We start from the raw sequence: 19,223 nt of genomic DNA on the forward strand, positions 1-19,223 counted from the left end.
GAAGCACAGTGCACAGCACCGGCCACCACAGTGAGCCCTGTGGATCGGGTGGCTAGCAGCAGTATGGTTGTCGCTGTTACGGAAAACCCTGTTGACGTGACCGGGCACATAGATGGAGAGGTCATTACGACACTATATGGAAGAGCAGGGAGCCCCAGCATTTCTCCTCCGTGTGAACTTCCCGCTGATGCCACACAGCAGTTACCTCGGGGGCATGGTAGGAGATGCACTGGAAGATCCAGTCCATAGCAGGCGAGTACAAGGGCAGGTAGGACAACAGCTCCACTCCCTGGACCACCAGCTGGTTCTGAACCGTATCCCCATGAATCTAGAGGAGACCGAATAAACACTCAGAAAAGGAAGGGAATAATAATAAACGAAGAGCATGTAACTCGCAGACTGTGCATACTTGTAAGCATTTGGATGGCCCCGAGAGAAATAGCCTGGTTTCTCGGTTTTGTTTTGTTTTTTTTTAAACTAGAAAAAACACACAGAAAGTTTCCCATGTCCCCAGGCTGAGCTGTTTTGGGAATGTGCGCTGTGCAAAGAAATAACCTGATAAAAATGGAGCCCGCAGATGCGAGGAAGAAAGGCTGATCAACTGGAGACATTTCCTGTTAACACATGCATATTAATTCTCTCTGCTTATTCAGTACAATCAACACATTTTAATTGTCTAACAGACTTGAGTGTAATTTTCGAGGGTTTACACATTTAAAGGGCTTTAAGGCAATCTCAACTTAGAAATCCAACTGGGTTTTGTGAATTCAAGATCGTGTAACTCTTATGTCAATGAGCTGTTCTGCCAGTGTTCTCTTACCTGTTTGAATGTGAGGAGGAAGTCAAAAAAGTTCTTATTCAGGCTTTCTTTGAGATGTGGAGCCACTTCCATTCCCACCTGGAGCCAAACAAAAGAAACTACCTTGACTATGGAAAAACAGGTTGCAAAGAATATATACGGTAGGATGTCGTTGTTATAAATTAAAAACATACACGGAAATAAACGTAGGCACAGAGAAGTCCAGAAAGTTTTTATTCTTTTTCCTTATCTGTTTTCTTATTCAAGAAGCATGGATGCTTTTATAAGAAAAACCACAGAAGTTATTTTTAATGGGAAAAAAAAGGCAACATTTGCAGTAATCATTTTTGCAACTTCCCAAAGGTAATGAATGTATTTCTGAATAGATGACCAAGAGAACAAATCAATATGGCACAAAGGAAGAATGTACTCTTAAGACTGTGTATACAGGGGGCGTCTGGGTGGCTCAGTTGTTAAGCGTCTGCCTTCGGCTCAGGTCATGGTCCCAGGGTCCTGGGATCGAGCCCCGCATCGGGCTCCCTGCTCCGCGGGGAGTCTGCTTCTCCCTCTCCCACTCCCCCCACTTGTGTTCCCTCTCTCGCTGTGTCTCTAATAAATAAATAAAATCTTTTAAAAAAAAAAAGATTGTGTATACAGCATTCTCTTGCTCTCAAAAAAAATGATAAACACACATGTGGCTGCACTTTTATTAAATGAAGCAAAAAAGACTCTGGTGCGGAAGAGGGTCAGCTGGGACTTCACTGTTACATTGTTAAAATACACAGATTCATTCTTTGCTGGGCAGTCATGGAAGCAGACAAGTTTTTAACGTATTTTAAGCAATTTTATACAATACGAGCATGAAGCATAACAATGCTATAACCCACTTGCTCCCGCATTCATTGCTTAAAAAACAGACTGTAAAATTGCCAGCCAAAAAAAATGTGCTAATCCTAGAGAAGGCAGCCAGAGCCCTGGGGCTGGATGGAAAAATAAAGGTATGAGCTATGGAGGGGAGTTCATGTGTTTCATGTGTTCAAAACAAAAGCATCCTGTTCTTTAAACCAAGCCCCTCAGATACACCTCAATTCCAAGTTGCTGCTTTAGCACAAAAACAACTTTGTAGGAGAAGGTGCTTCTCTGGGACCCGATTTCTTCAAATGGGGACAGATTTCTGCCACTCACCTCCCCCTACTTGAGGTCATGAAGATTAACAATAATGATTTTTTTTTTTACAGACTGTGAAGAATTCCTTTGAGAAGAATTATGCGAGATCCACTGCGGTGCTAAATTCCAAGGGCAGCTCCATGGCTATTGAGGATGTTTTCAAGGACAAGCAGATTAAAAAAAAAAAAAACTAACAACAAATGTCAGAACACAGTTCTACTGTGTTCTATTGTCTTTCCTTCCACTTAATCATATCGTAGAAGAGACAGTAATTATCTGTTAGGCGACAGCAAAGGAAGGCCCAGTGGACAAGCAATGGTGATGAGCTGAAGAGACCGTGACTTAGCAGAGGAGTTAATCATACTTTCCTTTAATAAACAGCTTCGAGCTTTCCCCCACGCCCTGCCCACTCACTGCTTTTCTGTGTTTTATTTATTTATTTCCATCAAGACAAATGAGCAGCTTGGAAATCTGCTTGGGTCTGAAAGATTTCTACCCAGAGTAGCAAGGGTAGTAGCTCATGATTCCCATCTGCTGTTTCCACCTGCCTGGCATGCATTTCCTATTTCTGGTATCAGCAAGTTGGATTTGTATTTGGGGAAGCAAACCTCCCTCTCAGACCATGAGGTCTGTGGAGGAGCCGGATCCACCCCACCCTGAGGTCCAGGGGTGGGCACATGACCCAGGCCTGTTCAGTGGGCATATCACATCCCATGGCCACAGTCTGTGGATGGGCAAGTAACCCAAAATGGCTCATTGAGAGCCCTGAGACTCTGACTGGCATTTCTAAGGTTCTCCTTCCACTGGGGTTCAGTTAGGAGGATGGGAGCCTGGGGCTGCTGAATAAGCCACAGAATGAAGTCAACACAGAGGACAGCCGAGCTGAGTGACGAAGGAGAGCATAGTTCTTGACAACACTCTGAAGACCCTGGATCTAGCCATGCCTGAGCTACCCCTAGATTCTTTAGACACACAAGCCAATAACCCTCCTTTTTGCTTAAAATAGTATGAACTGGGTTTTTGCCGCTTGCAGCTGAAAGAATGCAGACTGTCTCTTATTCTTTTATGTCAAGAGACTTAGTAGCTACCCAACCTGGGCAACTGATGCAAAGCCTGGGTTGACAAAGATGATTTCCACAGACAAGACTGCATTTTATCACCAGTCTTCTTGGGATGGGTTCATCGTCACCAAAGTTTAAAGTTACCATGTGCCATTTTATAAACCAGAAACATGATCTTTCCCCCAACCTGTGCAACTTACTTCCAACTTTACAACTCAACAGGTCTGCAAAGAATGTACATTTCCACCTTTTTGATTTCTCTTCAATAACCAGAATCATCCTCATTAATACACACAGTGACTCTAAGTCTTTTATTACTCTATTATCCAACTGGGGAGTCGAATAATGTGCTATGTCCGATGAGGGGAAAGGCTGTGGAACACAAATATGCAAATGACAATATCCTTGCATCTCCCCCACAGGACCCAACAGTGTTCTGCACACAGTAGGCCCTTAGCAAACACGGACCCAGGAGGAATATTCATGCTTCAATATATTCCAAAGCTAAAGCTCTAGGAAACATACCTGATATTCCTGTATGAAAAAAACCCACCCCAAGTTTCAAGCAGATGGCAGGGCCTAAACACTCTGGCCTCTGTTACCAACAGGGACTAGGTTGCCCTCAAGTGAAAAGGTTTTTCTTTCCTTCCTGGTATCAGGGAACAGACCTATAAAAAGTGTCCTTCATAAGGATGTTTGCTATTCACTCTGAGGGCGCTGTCTGATTTCTTTGCGACATTGACACCACAGGGCTTCTGTCACTTGCTAGATGTCACGTAAAGTCAGTCAAAGGCTACCGGTTCTCGCCTTCTGATTTACAAATAGGAATGATCACTGGCAAGGGCTGGGGGAGGCCCTGTAGCTTTGTCCTCAAAGAAGTCTGCAGTTCATCAGGACCCTACAAAAGAGGGGCATTAAGCCCTCCTTGAGGTGACAGGACTAGCAAGGACGACTCCCAGGGCAAGCTGATGGCTGCAAAGCCCCCATGAGAGTTGAAGAAGAATTAACCAGAAACTCTCCATGGGTTGCATTTTTCATAAATGAAAAAGTCTGAAATAGAAGCTTCATGGTGCTTTGAGAGAGAAAAAGGCTAAGTGCTCTACAACCAGGACCACCTCCCCAGTCTGAACAGCTAGAGAGAGAGGCCGGGAGCCCTCTGTGGCTGGGCTGCACAGACCCTGACACCTGTTATTGCAAGTGGCACCTCACCCTGCCCGACAGCCCCCACCAACTCGCACCCTGAGCCAACTCTTGAATGTGGGAACAGAGAAACTAATAAAACAACCCGATCCAAGACAAAAGGAAAGCCGATTTCGAGTCAATGAAAAGCAGCCTATCAGCCAAGAGGCCTTGGGAGCCTCCCTCCCAGCAAGAACTGGAGAAACAATTAATTCTGAAAACCAGTTCATTTGTATGAAGATGACCTTAGACGCACCCTAATTAGAGTGACAGTAAGTGGGCCTACTTTAAAATTAATTTTTAGAAGAAATCCTACAGCTCTGCTTTCCGTGGGAAGAGCCGTGTTCTAAAATTAGCTAATGAAGTCCTTCTTGTAGTGACTTGTGAGGTGCCGGGCAGCAGAAGCCTACGTGAAGGAGACGGGCGGCAGCCCCGTCTGCGAGCGCGTGGGGACCCGACGCCACCTACCCGGCACAGATAGGCCCTGGCGTACACGGACACGAGCGGGTCTCCGATCCCGCGAATCATGCACGTCAGCCGGGGAAGACATTCTGAAATCCCCCTGTTAGGAACAAAAAGAGGGCAGCATTACACCCAGTGGGAGCAATCACTGTTCTTTTATTTTTAACCTAAAGATAAAGCTACACTTCCTCAATGTGGGGGGGGGCACAAAAAGAATCAAGGTTCAGAGACAAACCAAGGCCAAAGTTGGCATTTTTCTAAGGCAATGTAACAAAAGTCTCTCTGGACACAATTTACTCATTGAGTGGCTTCTATCATCTTTACCATTTGCATGGGGCTGGAGTCTAACCTTTCCTTTTTTGCCCGTTTGAGGTCATATTTATTTTATTGGTTTAACAGTTTTCGTCCCCCCGTTATTTTCCATCTGCTGGTCACTCCTGACCTTCTCGATGTTCTCGCCGTGTCTATATTCCTTCGGCACTAACTTACCGTCCTCTGCCCCACTCCTTCCTGGCACCCAACTCCTGGCACCTCAGGCTGGCATCAGCAATCCCCCATCAATGTGAACTGTGACTGATTTATTTCTCCTGCAACCTGGGACTTGCCTCTGCCTCAGGCATTACCTTCCCCAATGGTGAGGCAAAATAATTTCTTTTCAGGGCATTAAGAATCAATTAATTCTGAAAACCAGTTCATATTATTCCTAAAAAATACCCCAGACATCCTTAGATCCAAATCAAGTATATTTGGTACACATTCTAAGCCCAATGAAAAGACTTCACTATGAAGCACCAGGAGTTGGCCCCTGGCTTCAGGGAGTTTATTATCTACAGGCTATTCAACATGACCTAGCGTTTTGTTGGCTCTGCAGAAAACATCTGGTTTCTCCCAGCCCTGGAAACTACTCTCAAAACAAGGCCCAAGAGGGGCTTGGGGCTCAGGGGCAAAGGCTTTTGCTTCTGACAGCATCTTCATCACCATCTTCAGCAGCATCAGCAAATACTGAGCACAGGCCCACTGGGTGGCAGGCAGTGCTCTCGACAAACCCTCACCGACCTCTTTTTATGGCCTCGTTCACAGAAGAGGAAACTGAGGGTCAGAGATGCTTCATAACTTGCCAAGACCACACAGCTACTAAAGGCAAAGCGAGGATTCTTCCATGAACCACTCAATCACCTTCTCCTAGCTTGAATTTTCTTCTCCATCAAATAGGAATTATAATGGTATCTCTACCTAATCAAGTTTCCACTTAGATCAGAGGAGAAAATGCACGGAAGGTGCTTAGCACCAGATCTGCTACATGCTAAGTACCCCAATGAATGATAGCTATTACACTGCCGTGTGTGTGTGTGTGTGTGTGTGTGTGTGTGTATGTGTGTGTGTGTATGAGAGAGGGAGAGAGAGAGACTTCTTGAAAATGTTATGGTTCTAGACATTGAAGAAGAGCCTTACGTTTTGGAGAGGAACTTGTTACACTTCAGGATGGATGCTTCCACATAACTACAAAAACATCCTGTTAAGGAAGACATTTTCCAGATGGCCTGTTCCCTATGGCAAAGAGACAAGACCACTCATGAGCAGAACTTAGCATGACTTCTGGACACGGAACCACAATGGCTCTCACCAGCCTAGAGAATTGCATTAGCTAACAGCCTGTGGTTTCCATAGTTGGTTTTCAAGATTTCATACTTATTTAAAATACATTTTGGGGAAAAAATTGCATGCTGATTCACAGTTGCATGCTGAGGTTTTAAACTGTGTTTTGAGCACTTCCCATCGAGGCTTTATGGGGAAAGAATGAACTTTAGATAACTAAGATTCACTTGTGTATAAGTCAAACTCTGTTCTCCAAAACTGGCATCTGTGCAGGGAAGCCTGACCCTGTTCTTTCAAGTTTTTGGAACCAGAGAAAACACATAAAAATGAAGCATTTTAATTGAGAGAATTAATGTGGGAATGTTCCTCTAGGAAACAAAAGTCTGGTACATGGCATCATATTCAAAGAAGGAAAACAGAACACTATTTGGGGAGAGAGGAGTCCAAAGGCTTTGACAATGTGGCTGGCCCTGGATTTTCAAGCTAGCAACCGTAACGGGACAAAATTTTCAACAGGAATTTCAGGGCGTCCCATCACATGGCTTCCATTAATGGTGCAACTCTTTCAGCCTATCTTTAAAATCATCAGACCCAAAAAAAAAAAAAAAAAAAAAGGATACAATCTTGGAATGAGTTCCCTGATGGAAGCAATCTTGAAAAACCAATTTAAGCATGTTTCTTTGGCCGTGTCATTTACATTCTCTGGAGAGAAGTGACCTGAAATACAAAAACAATACCCATCAGGATCTGTTACAGCTGCTACGGGTCCTGAGATAGGAGAACATTACAATGGACAAGAAGGGGTAGCCTCCCCAGTTCTTCTAGGTCTTTCCTTCCAAGTATTAATATTATTAGGAAACAATTAGTGACAGTGAAAGCTTACATATGAGGCTTTCCAAGTGCTGCTCAGAGTGCTTTATAGACATCAGGTCACCTCATCCCCACAACATCCCTCCACAGTACATACTTTTTTTTTTTTTAAGATTTTATTTATTTATTAGAGAGAGAGAGAGAGAGAGCGGGCGAGAGAGAGCATGAGTGGGGGGGCAGGGAGGGGCAGAGGGAAAAGGAGAGGGAGGAGAAGACTCCCTGCTGAGTGGGCAGCTCAACGCAGGGCTCGATCCCAGGACCCTGAGATCATGACCTGAGCTTTATTTTACTCTGACAGATGCAGAGACCAAGGCACAGACATGGTTAGGGCACACAGCAAGCAAAGGTCAGAGCTGCAATTCAACCCAGCTGGACACGATGGTGGAACCACCATCACCGACCTTGAATTATGAGAGCAACAAGACAGAAGTCAGGATCCCTGGCCGTAGGCTGGCTGCCCCACCAGCCCTGACCTTTTCATTGTTATTCTGAGTTTTCTGGCCCCGGCACCCAAGCCTGGTCTTGACATGCATCTTAATAAGGAATGGAAGAGCGTATGGAACAATGAGATCAACAATCGGCAACCCCCCGCCCCCAAGACTCATCACCAACAAGGCCACTGTGGAACTCTCGCATAGAGAAATGATTTCTTCTAAACCATTTCCACATATTAGATTCCCACCCCACCGATGGATGTGCTTTATACTTCTGGCATTCAATCACAAAGGGGGGCGCACCTGACTGGCTCAGCTGGTAGAGCATGCAACTCTTAATTGCAGGGTCATGAGTTCAAGCCCCACGTGTGGCACAGTTTACTTAAAATTAAAAAAAATAAATAAAAATAAAAAAGGGAGAAGTTAATCGCTTTAGAAGACAACAAACGAATTCTAGCTTGTTGTCCTCATCTTTGTTGTGCACAGAGTCATTTCTCGTCCCTGATTCTGCTTTCTGCAGCTTGGTGGCACACAATTGAGGTGATCGAAATCCCAAAAGAATCAGCAAAAAGATAAACCTCCAGGTACTTCTTAGCAGAGAACAGTCACTAATCACAACTGCAGATATTTTGGAATTGCAATCTCAAGTATTTATCTATTTTTGGATGTTATGGAATGCGCTTCATTCATTCAAGAACTATTCACTTGCCAGTTCCAAAGGGAAGGGAAATTACCATTTCCCATTTCCTGCCCTAAACCCATGCACTTAAAAGTAACTTTTTTTTTCAAGTTCCAAGAGATCCAGACAGGAAAAGATAAGGGTTATTCTTAAATTCATTTGTCAATCGTGCCTTGTAAAAAGGACGGGTGGGATTAATTTCCCTTCATAGGACTGAATCATGGGACCTGAAACCCAAAAGAAAAATAAGTCTCTGAGATCATCTAATAAAACCCCTCACTCTACCGACGAGGGACTGGAGATTCAGAAGAGAGCTGGCATTACCGTAAGCTACAGCCCACCAGCCCTGACAAGAGCCTTGTCTGCTGAAGCCCATGGTTGGACGTGGGAGACCCCGGGGACACAGAAAGGCAAGCTGTCCTGGGTGTCCACATCGCCTGTAAGCTATACAATAATCTGCACATGCCAATACAAATGCTTCAGGCTTTCCTTCCAGCTCAAGAGATCATTTAAGAGAAAACGATGTTAAGGGAGGACTTTAAAATCCTGTAGCGAAGTGGGGCGCCTGGCTGACTTGGTCAGTAGAGCACGCAACTCTTCATCTTGGGGTCGTGAGTTGAAGCCCCATGATGGGCATAGAGCTCACTCAAAAACTAAAAAATTGGGATGCCTGGGTGGCTCAGTTAAGCGGCTGCCTTCGGCCCGGGTCATGATCCCAGGGTCCTGGGATCGAGTCCCACATCGGGCTCCTTGCTCAGCAGGGAGCCTGCTTCTCCCTCTCTCTCCCTCTGCTTGTGCTCTCTCTGTCAAATAAAATAAAATCTTTAAAAAAAAAAACTAAAAAATTAACTAATTAAAATCTTGTAGCAAGGTAAATCTTACATGCCTATACTTCATTTACTCAACACAAATGTTTTAAGAACCAACTAAAAGTAGTATTCTAGGCTCTGAAGAGATAAATAATACATAAGACAGACCCTGTCCTCATGAAGTTTATATTCCAGCAGAGGGAAAAACATAATAAACAGCAAAAAGAATAAGCTAGCAAGCAAACAAATCAGGTAATATCCAGTAATAGCCAACACTGTGAAAGATATAAAAGTATTAGACTAGACAGTGACTTTGGGGGTGCAGTTTCATTAGACAGGGTGGTCCCAGAAGACTCTGGCAGAGGTGGCATTTGAGCTGAGCCCTGAATTGCAAAAAGGAGCCAGCCATATTTAGATGTGGAGGAAATGTATTCCAGGAAGAGGAAACATCAAGTGCAAAGGTCCTGAGGTAGATATTACCTCTGGTCAAAGAAGAAAAAAAGCAAGCCAATGAGGTAAGCAGGAAGGAGAGAAGCAGGCACTGCACACCAAGTCATACAGGGCTATAGCCTTGGTAAGGAGCTGGAGAGTTTTTCTAGGTGCGACAGAAACTCCCTGAAGGGTTCTGGGCAGAGGAATGGCCTAACATGACATGATTTATACTTTAGCACTTAGGCTGCTTACACGGAGAATGAATTCAGAGTGTGGAAATTAATTCAGAGATTTCAACGTAACAAAAAGCAAAGATTCTTCCTTCTATTCCCACTTATTTTTCTTTTATGGTGCTTCTTTTTTCAACCCTGAACTTCTGTGGGTATTTTAGGAGGAGGGAGGAGACCAGTGAATCTAGTTCTCTTTCCTCTGCCAAGTCTCTACCCCAGAAGCGAGAGGTCTCTTTACATAACGGCGCATATAGGGATGTCATCTTAGTACGCGCCTCAAAGGCCAGGTCAATTAAGGACACTGCTTATCCAGATGCAGCCTACATCAGCCATGGGGAAAAACCGAAGATGGGAATGCCCACAGTTGACGACAACTGCAACACGACAAACCCAAGTTCTTTCTCCCAAGATGGAAATAAAGTTACTTTATCACTTAGAGTAGACGGTCTCTCCCCACATAGGCTGGATTAAGAAATGGTAGGGAAAAACTACCACATACAGTAGTATGTACTTTCCATGAACCCAAAGGACACTGGTATCCTTCTAAACTCATAAAATAGGTATGCATGCCTCAGTTCAAATTCCTGAAGGTGAAGGGCTCAAAAATTAAATTCACCAGTCAGAACTTGATTCAACTGGAAAGAATGAGTACACATGCCACCAGATTCCTCTCTGTACATAATTTCTTTAGGCAGAATTCCACACAGTCGATTTCAAAAGCTTTCTTCATAATTATTGTTAAGAGACATCCCCCAAATCACTGACATTTTTGAGAGAAATTTGCCCTTTTCCCTCTCAGGTTCTTGGAACAAGAGAACACTACGTGCAGATGAAGATTTTCACTGAAAGAAAAAAAAATAAGAAATTATTTTCAAGAAGAACAGAAGCCTGATTTGCATTGCTTGAGGTAAAAAAAAAAAAAATAGGTATTTTGGAGAAGGAAGAGTTTCCGTGATCAAAGTGCTAATTAATAAATTTAGACAAGGACTGGAAATGAATACGAAAATAGTCTTTTATCTTGAACTTTTATAGTTTAGGTAGGAGGTTGTTAGTAATTTTTCCTTAACTGGCTCTAAAATTATTGTTTGTATCCTTAGAGAAAATTGGGAGGAAGGAAAATTATTGCAGTAGATGTAATCTCAAAGGCCTCTGGGGGTTAGACAGGTAACAAATATTCTTATGTGGTTAGGTGTACAATAATAGGAAGTAGCAGACTGTGTATTAAAAAGCATGTTAAAAAATGCTGTGGGAGGGGCGTCTGGGTGCTCTTGATTTCGGCTCAGGTCATGATCTCAGGGTCATGAGATCAAGCCCCAAGTCAGGTTCTGTGCTCAGTGGGGAGTCTGCTTGACATTCTCTCTCTCTCTCTCCCCCTCTTCCCCTCCCTCTGCCGCCCTCTCTAAAGTAAATAAATGTTTTGGGGGGAAAATGCTGTTGTAGCAGTCAGTAGAGCATGCGACTCTTGATCTTAGGGTTAGGAGTTCAAGACCCATATTGGGTGTAGAGATTACTTAAAAATAAAAAGCCACAAAAAACACCTGTTTGGGTTTAATTCTGCTTAGAGACGAGCATTTACTGCTGCTTACTTGTATGGCACACAAGTTGGCAAGTTTAAATTAAACAGGTGCACCTAGATTTCCCAAATCCTTAAAGCTGACAGAGAAGGCCTTTGCACTCAAGCTGGCCCCTGCCTACTTCTCCAGGCTCACTGCCTTCCAATCTTGAGATGCCTTAGAACATGGGAGGAGCGGTTAATAACATCACAGATGTGATGTGGTATAGGGGAGGATCTAGAGCAGCACCAACCAATAGAAATACCACGTGAGCCATGTTCAAAGAGAATAAAACAAGTGAAATTTTAATTAGCAATAATCGCGCCTAGGATAAACTTCACTGGCTACAATACTGCCCTGTGCAAAGCTTAAAACAAGTGAAATTTTACTAAAATGCCTCATTTAACCCAATTCACCCAAAATGTCATTTCAACATGCAATCAATTTTAAAAATCATCAGTGAGATACTTCATGGTCTTTTGTTTCTATTAAGTCTCTGAAATCCAGTGTATTTTTATACACACAGCACACCCTCCATTTGGACTGGCCGGATCTCAAGTGCCCCACATGACCCGTGGCCGCCATGTTGGACGGCACAGATCCAGCTTAAGAGCAAGGCTCCCACTAGCTGGCGACAGGGCTGAGGGCAAGTCCTTGGCTCTTCCCCCGTGGGCTTGCTCATCTGATACCAGATGACCCTTCCAGCCCCAAAGGTCTGTAGAGTTCTGTCTCTTTCTGAGAAAGAGCTGTATTAAATCATTTTTAAAATAACAGATACAGAGATGGATGAAAGAATTAATGAATAAGTGAACAGGCCAATTATGGGTTACGGTCGCTGATTCCATTATTTGGCTGAAAACAGGAGCAGTGGGAGCAAGCTTGTTGTGGTAACTTGTATGGATGAGAACGTTTCCTTACAGCAGCTCTAGAAACTTGAAAGGAGGGACAAGAAGTAAGAGAAGCCGCTGCTGAGAGTTCCATGTTGCCAGACAGATCGTCACCATTTATGTTACAACAGAGATTCATAATCAAGCTGTCCCATTTTAACCCCCTTAGAATTTAAAATGGATTGGCAATAAATTTAATGCACACATCACTTAAGTATCTGTTATCGATTTCTTTGACATTGTTCTTTAGCATATATAAAGTTGGTTTCTGCAATTTGCTTCTCAGGAGAGAGATGCAGGAAAAAAATGTCAGGCAGTGGAGGGATTTAAGTTGATATAAAAGGTCAGCTGAATCTAGTTGCAATATCTTTTTATTTTCCTGGATTCCAAGTACTTGCCCAAATTCTTAGCCAGGCCATTTGAAAACCTAATTTTTTTTTAGAAAACTGAGATGATCAGAAATCTGCAAAGGTGTTTCTTCTACTTTTAACACACCAAAAACAAAGTAAATCTTATAGTGAGTCTCCATAAATCCTGACTTGATAGAAACCTAATCACAACTCCAGGGCAGAACGAAACCAGTAGAACAGCTCTGACATTACCTGGTAAGACGCTGCGGTTATCCACACACATGGAGAAGATGCGCTCATACACGAGCTTTCCTGGGGAGAAAAGGACAGATGGTGTTAGCATCCCGCTCTTCAGGAGTGAACACTAAATAAACGTTTGTTAATTAGGGACAGAGCCGGCGAGGCCCAGAGCACTTTAACTTGTGATGGTATGCTGCCACCTAGTGGGACAAATTTTAAGCCGCGTTTCTTTTGTTTCTGTTTTTAATAAAGTGCGGACTTCTACTTTCTGCGAGGCAGGGAAGTCATCCTTCTCCCCTTAGAGAGGGAAACTTAGGGCCAAGGGGACCTCGGGCACCTCCATTCACTCATCAGCAAATCATCCATGTTGTGCTTCTAAGCCAGAGGCTGCAGATGGGCAGCCTGTGGGTAGAATCCAGCCAGGGATCCATTTTGTTTGGCCCACAACACAAAGGCCCACAAAGTGCTTTAACTTTTTTTTTTTTTTAATTAGTTGCCAACAGGTTAAAAACTTCGTTCATATGAAAAACCCGATTTCCTGCTTCTTCACAAATGATGTGCCAAAAATGGCCCATATCCCTACAGGATAAAAATGAGCTATGACAGGGGCACCTGGGTGGCTCAGTCAGTTAAGCGTCTGCTTTCAGCTCAGGTCGTGATCCCAGGGTCCTGGGGTGGAGCCCGCATCACACTCCCTGCTCAGTGGGGAGCCTGCTTCTCCCTCACCCTCTGCCTGCCGCTCCCCCTCCTTGTGCTCTCAAATCTTTAAAAAGTCTCTTTAAAAAAAAAAAATGAACAAGCTACAACAAATTAGTAGCTGACTCTTCAAATGGCATATATACCGCCCAGTTGATCCCAGCTTCCACCATGCTGTCTCTCAGCAACTGTCTGGGGCACTCATTTATGTGATCTGCCTGGTGCCCAGAAGCATCGAAATTTGAGATTCAACTAGCAAGTGCTACAAGGGTAGAAATTTGGGTCTGTTTTGCTCACGGATATATCCCCAGTAGTAAGATCAGTGACTGGCACACCGTGGACGCTCAGTATTTGCAAGATGCATAAACATATTTTAGGTGATGTGGGTCCTAGGTCACCGCTGCAAGGACTCAAATCTGCTACTGTAGCTCAAAAGCAATCACAGACAATGTATAAGCAAATAGATGTGGTTGGTCATGTTCCAATAACAATAATAAAACTTTACTTACAAAAGCAAGTGGGCAGGGTAGACTTGGTCCACAAACCACCCCTTAATCTAGGACTAAAAGCTTTATTTATTCTGTGTTATTTTAGAAAATACTATCAACATCAAAGGGATAAAAATTATAGTTCTATTCCTTTCCTGGAGTCTTCCAAATCACCTTTAATGTCAAAAGTATTTCCCTGAGCCCTTGCGTTATTTTTTGCCCCCATAACCCCATCATTCAGGGAAGCAAAGAAACACACAACCGGTCCTCACATGGAAAAAGAGACAGACAGGAAGTTCTAAGAACGTGAAGTCAAATGACTTCACCAAGAAATGACACCAGGCTAGGGAAAAGGGCAGGAAGCCGCCCAAGAGAAGAGGAGCCATCTGGGTGCCTCTCCCAAGGGGGGACTACTTACATTACAATCACATAAAGACACCTGTTGAAAAGGCACATTCCTGGGGCCCACCTCAGAGCTAGTGCAAAATAGTATTTTGGAGGGTGAGGACTAGGAATATGAATTTTGAATAACCTTAGCTAGGCAATTCTTGTCTACACTCAAGCATGAGGACCATGGATTTAGACAAGCACCATGGGTCTCACAGCTAAAACTTGCCTTGGGCATGGGAATCTCTAAAAACAGTGACAAGCCCCCTCTTCCCTCTAAACTAGTGGTTCCCAACCTTGGCTAAACACTTGAAGCACCCGGGGCGCCTGAAAATAGGCTGGTGTCTGTGTCTATCCCCAGAGGTTCTGACAGAAGTGATCTGGGGTCCAGCTTGACCATTGGGAGTGTTTTTAAAGCTCCCCAGGTGTGCAGCCGAGGATGAAAACCCCTGCTCTACACCATCAGTTCAATTGAGAAGCTCCCAGGAAGCCTCAGGGAATAAACCCCAGTTCTCAAAGCCACCTGCCTTTTTCCTCCTGGCCAGAAGTGCTTTCCTTACCTGCGGCCATGGGCTCCCATGGCAGCCACACCTGGGGCCATGATGGGCCTCCTCTTGAGGACCACAGAACATGGCACTGGGACTGCATATAATTTTTACCTTGGGCCATCACACAGCAAGCCATGCTGGTCACCTCTCACCTATGGTACATGGACCAGACTTAAGAGCACAAAACGCCTTTACTTGCTCCACAAAAAGGCTGCCATCCCTCTAAAACCACAATGTGTATAGTGTACCTTCATATGCTAAGGGGCTTTCAACTACAAAATCATTTTTGGCCAAACGAGTTTGGTGAGTATTTTTTTCCTTTGTTAGGTTAGTTTACAGTCTTGAGAAATAATACCTGATCCTAGATTTATTTCCTTTCCCAACTGTCTTACAAATCAAGAACACTAAAATAGATAAATAATTTTCTGAGCACTAACTTTGCGCCAGGTACTTTCAAAGTTGCTTACATGATCCTGCCTGCAAACTCTTAGAAGAGGAAAAACGTTATATGCTTCCTATGTATTCTCTTAATTCCCTCCAGAAAACCCCAGAGGCAGCATCTATTATGCCCATTTTGCAGGAGGAAACCAAGTGTTTCTTGGTCAGATGCACTCGACTCTGGAACAGGACACACAGGCGTGGGGCGTGGGGCGTGGGCCGAGAGACTCCAGAGCCCAGCTCTGTGCTCGGTGCCTCCAGTGAAATCCCCCTTGAAGTCCAGCATGCATCTTCCCATCTGCACATGCTCAGGGCCATGTCCCACATCCCTGCCCAGCAAGATGCTCCCACCTTCGGTCAATCCTGTCAACCACTAAACACCAGCCTGCCTACGGTCAAGCACCTCCCTACAGAGCACCATTAGGACAATGCACACAAGCCAGATCACAGCGCTCCGAACTTCCACCCAAGCAAGGCAGACTGCCACCCGTTTTGTGAAAGGTGAAAACATTTTGTTACGGGCAGAGCACAACAGTCTCCTTGAGCACCTGCAGATGCAGTCTGCCTCACAATCCTGAGGAATACTAATCACAACAGGTCCTGACAAGGGCAGCCTATTTTTAGGCGCCCCGGGTGCTTTAAGTGTTTAGCCACGGTTGGGGACCACTGGTTTAGAGGTAAGAGGGGGGCTTGTCACTGTTTTTAGAGATTCCCAGGCCCAAGGCAAGTTTTAGCTCCGAGACCCGTGGTGCTTGTCTAAATCCATGGTCCTCACACTTGAGTGTCGACCACTGAGATGTGGAGGAAGGAGAATGACGTCGAAGGCCGATACCTCATTTGAATGTTCGGTTTCAAAAAAGAAAAATACTCCTCTGATACGAAATTCAAAAAAGGCTGTAGAAGGTATGAGGGAAGTTTCTCTCTGGCCCATCCCCATCCACTCCACAGCCCCCGCCGGCCTCTGAGGACTCCCACTGCTACTGAATTTCTTGGACATCCTTCTAAATGTTTCTTCAGGCAAATAAAAGGGAATGTGAACAAGTATTCTAATTTCTCCTCCTCTCTTACACAAACAGAACATACTTTACAGCTGTTCTGCATTTTGATTTTTTCACGTGATGACATATATACCCCGGAGATCTCTCCACACCGGAATGCAGAGCACACCCTCACTCTTTCTTGTGGGCTTCCTATGCTCCGGGGTACAGATGGACCCTCGTTTATGTAACTGGTCCCCCAGTGATGGCCACTTGGGTTGTTTCCAGGATTCCGCTATCACAAATGGGATGAATTCCCAGAGGTGAAGATGCCAGGGTCAAATTAACACACATTTGTAATTTTCATGGAGAGCAACATTTCCCCCATGAGCCAAGTACAAGAGAAACAAAACAGGTCTTTGACTACAGAGAAAACTCAGAATCCCAGGCCTGCCGCTTACTGCCCACCTTGCGACCCTGGGAGAGCTACTTTACTTCTCTGTGCCTCAGGCCCCTCACCTGTGAAATGGGGTCATCAGAGACCCCACCTCACAGGTTGTGATGAAGACAACGTGATGTAATATCTCTAAAGCACCCAGAACAGAGTCAGGCCCAAGGACATTATTTGTTGAGGGTTTATCACTGCTGTTACCAATTCTCAGCCCAGCTAATCTCTGGGATAGGGCAAAAACAGGCATGTGCACCATATCCCGGCCTGCCAAGGGAGGGGACTGGGATGATGCCAGCAGAGGCTGACGGATCGGCTGCCCAAAATTCTCACAAGGTTAATGTCCGGATCTGGCCAGGCTTGTAGGTTAGAAGCCGATCCATTGTGCTAGTCTCACTCAGAATGCTGACTCATGCAGAAGAAACTTGCAGGAGGCAGGTGAGGGAAACCAGAAGGCTGGTGTGTTAACCCACCATGACAAATAGAACTGTCAGGAGAACCAGACACAACCACCGACCTCTCTCCCTGACTGATGTCCTCGCTGCTGAAGGCAAGCTGCACATGGGGACAAATCAAGGCCCGAAGGGCGTATGACTGAGTATCTATTCTGAGAGCCTAACTCACCCATCCATTCTGCAAATCCATTCATTTTCTCCATCTCCGCCATCTCCCCAGCCTCCCACCTGAAGTGCTAGCCACGCTCCCTGAGCCACCTCCGCCCTATAGTCTCAACAAGCAGCCAGTAAAAGTTAAATCATCACATTCCTGCTCGCCTTAACACTCCCAGTGGTTCCTTATGTTCTCAGGGTCAAAGCCCAAGTCCTCCCAATGGCCCACAAGGCCCGCCAGGACCTCCAGCCATGTCAGCTCCTGAGCCACCACCCGGCACACCCCCTCCAGCCATCCCAGCCTCTTCAAACCTGCCAGGCACGCTCCTCCCCCAGGGACTTTGCACCCCCTGTCCTCGGCCTAACATGGCTGCACTCTCCCTCCCCCAGAGAGCATGTGGCTCATCTCTCCTCTCCTTCAAGCACTTGCTCAAATAGCAACGTCTCAGCAGGGCCTCCCGTGACCACTCTAACTAAAACCACAGTCTCCTCCACCCCTTACCCTCCTCTGTTTTGTTTTTTCCCTCCACGCTACTGATCATCATCTAACATACAATTGGGTTTACTTACTTGTTTTGTAAATCCCTTTTACCAGAACATAAGCCCCCAAAAGTGAGGAATTTTGTCTCTTCTTGCTGATACATCCTTGGCACTCCGCAGAGTGCCTGGGCCACCTGACCCTGATTGGCCGTCACTCAGCCAGGCCATCTCTTCTTGGGGTCCAGTTAGCTCCCATCCCCCTGTCTTCTGGCAACATCATCACCTTTCTTGTTTGGGGTGACCCAGGCCTGGATAATCTGCTAATTCATCCTGCCAGATACCAAAAATGACTCAGAAACTGACTTGTGATCCAACCAGGCCAAGGAGATAAAATTCTGGGACTTTTCGTTGTAGGCTTGGAAGAAAAAAGCTCTTCCCTTGTCCTGGGACTACCGGCGGAAGAACTGATACAAGTGGAGAACACCTTGCAGAGTTTGAGAACGAGCAGACCCCAAGGGCAAGTACTAGAAAATACCAACACACTGTTTGAGTTCCTGAATCCAGAAACTACTCCTGGACTTTTCAACATAGGCCAATAAATACCCGCTTTTCCCAAGATTAGGAGTTAGATCTTTTTTATATCATTTGTTCTAGCTACTACACTCAGACCCCAGTCTCCTGTGAAGCAAATGGGGGTCTCTGCTTGATATTTTGTTTTCTGCCATATTAGATCTTTCTATGGGCTTCAGATGAGACTTGCTGGGTTGGGAGTCCACTGGTCCCTCCTTGGCAAGAAAGCAAATGTCTCTGTTCTGATCTGCTAGGTGTTGGGCTCTCAGAAGACGATTCTGTCTGCTAGTTCTTGGGGAGAACCTTGCCACTGAACATCATTTAGAGTTTATAGAGGGCTGAATGGCTTGATGCTCTGGCCACCGATGACCACCAAGGAGCACAAAAGCCCCCTGTGTCTCCAGAGGGGCCCCAGGCTCTTCTCTTCAGTCTAGATCATTCTGCCTGATGGGGAGAGCATGGGACAAAGGGCAGCCGTGATGTGGCAGGAAACCTCACAAGAGCTGTAGTAATCAGTCCAGGCAGGAGAGGACTGTGGCTTGGACTATGGTGTTCAGTGAAGACAGATAAAAACAGACAAAGTGGAGGGACACCCAGGAGACCGAAGAACCTGGTGATGGATTGGACATGGGGCGCAGGGGAGAAGATTCTCACATTTCCAGCTCGGGCACAGGGTACATTCCCTGGGACAGAAACCCACTGCAGCTGCTGGGAAGAGAAGCCGAGTTCGGTTCTGACAAAGTGAGTTCCAGGCACCATGACATGTCAAGGGACGGGAGTTGGTTTAGACCGGATGTGTGCTCCCCAGCTCCCCCATGCTTCACCTGCTTGCTTC

At 45.3% G+C, this 19,223-nt stretch overlaps 1 protein-coding gene and 1 pseudogene across 4 annotated transcripts in view; both read right to left on the reverse strand.

The window, feature by feature from the left end:
* VPS35L (VPS35 endosomal protein sorting factor like) overlaps nucleotides 1-19,223 on the reverse strand; it is a 114,877-nt gene that overhangs the window by 65,710 nt on the left and 29,944 nt on the right. For all 4 annotated transcript variants that reach the window (XR_012380419.1, XM_025855505.2, XM_025855506.2 and 1 more), the window contains 6 exons: nucleotides 12,761-12,820; nucleotides 6,885-6,981; nucleotides 6,121-6,168; nucleotides 4,675-4,768; nucleotides 821-898; nucleotides 206-328 (listed from right to left, as the gene is read on the reverse strand). Coding sequence is in view for 3 of the 4 variants with exons in the window: in XM_025855505.2 (XP_025711290.2) it covers nucleotides 206-328; nucleotides 821-898; nucleotides 4,675-4,768; nucleotides 6,121-6,168; nucleotides 6,885-6,981; nucleotides 12,761-12,820 (500 nt within the window). In the remaining variant the exon portion in view is untranslated. The remainder of the gene's footprint in view (nucleotides 1-205; nucleotides 329-820; nucleotides 899-4,674; nucleotides 4,769-6,120; nucleotides 6,169-6,884; nucleotides 6,982-12,760; nucleotides 12,821-19,223) is intronic.
* LOC112811533 (U4 spliceosomal RNA) lies at nucleotides 11,566-11,640 on the reverse strand (annotated as a pseudogene).

Source organism: Callorhinus ursinus, unplaced genomic scaffold (genome assembly GCF_003265705.2).
Source record: "Callorhinus ursinus isolate GAN/ISIS: 27379988/994484 unplaced genomic scaffold, GSC_fseal_2.0 scaffold13, whole genome shotgun sequence".
NCBI lineage: Eukaryota > Metazoa > Chordata > Mammalia > Carnivora > Otariidae > Callorhinus > Callorhinus ursinus.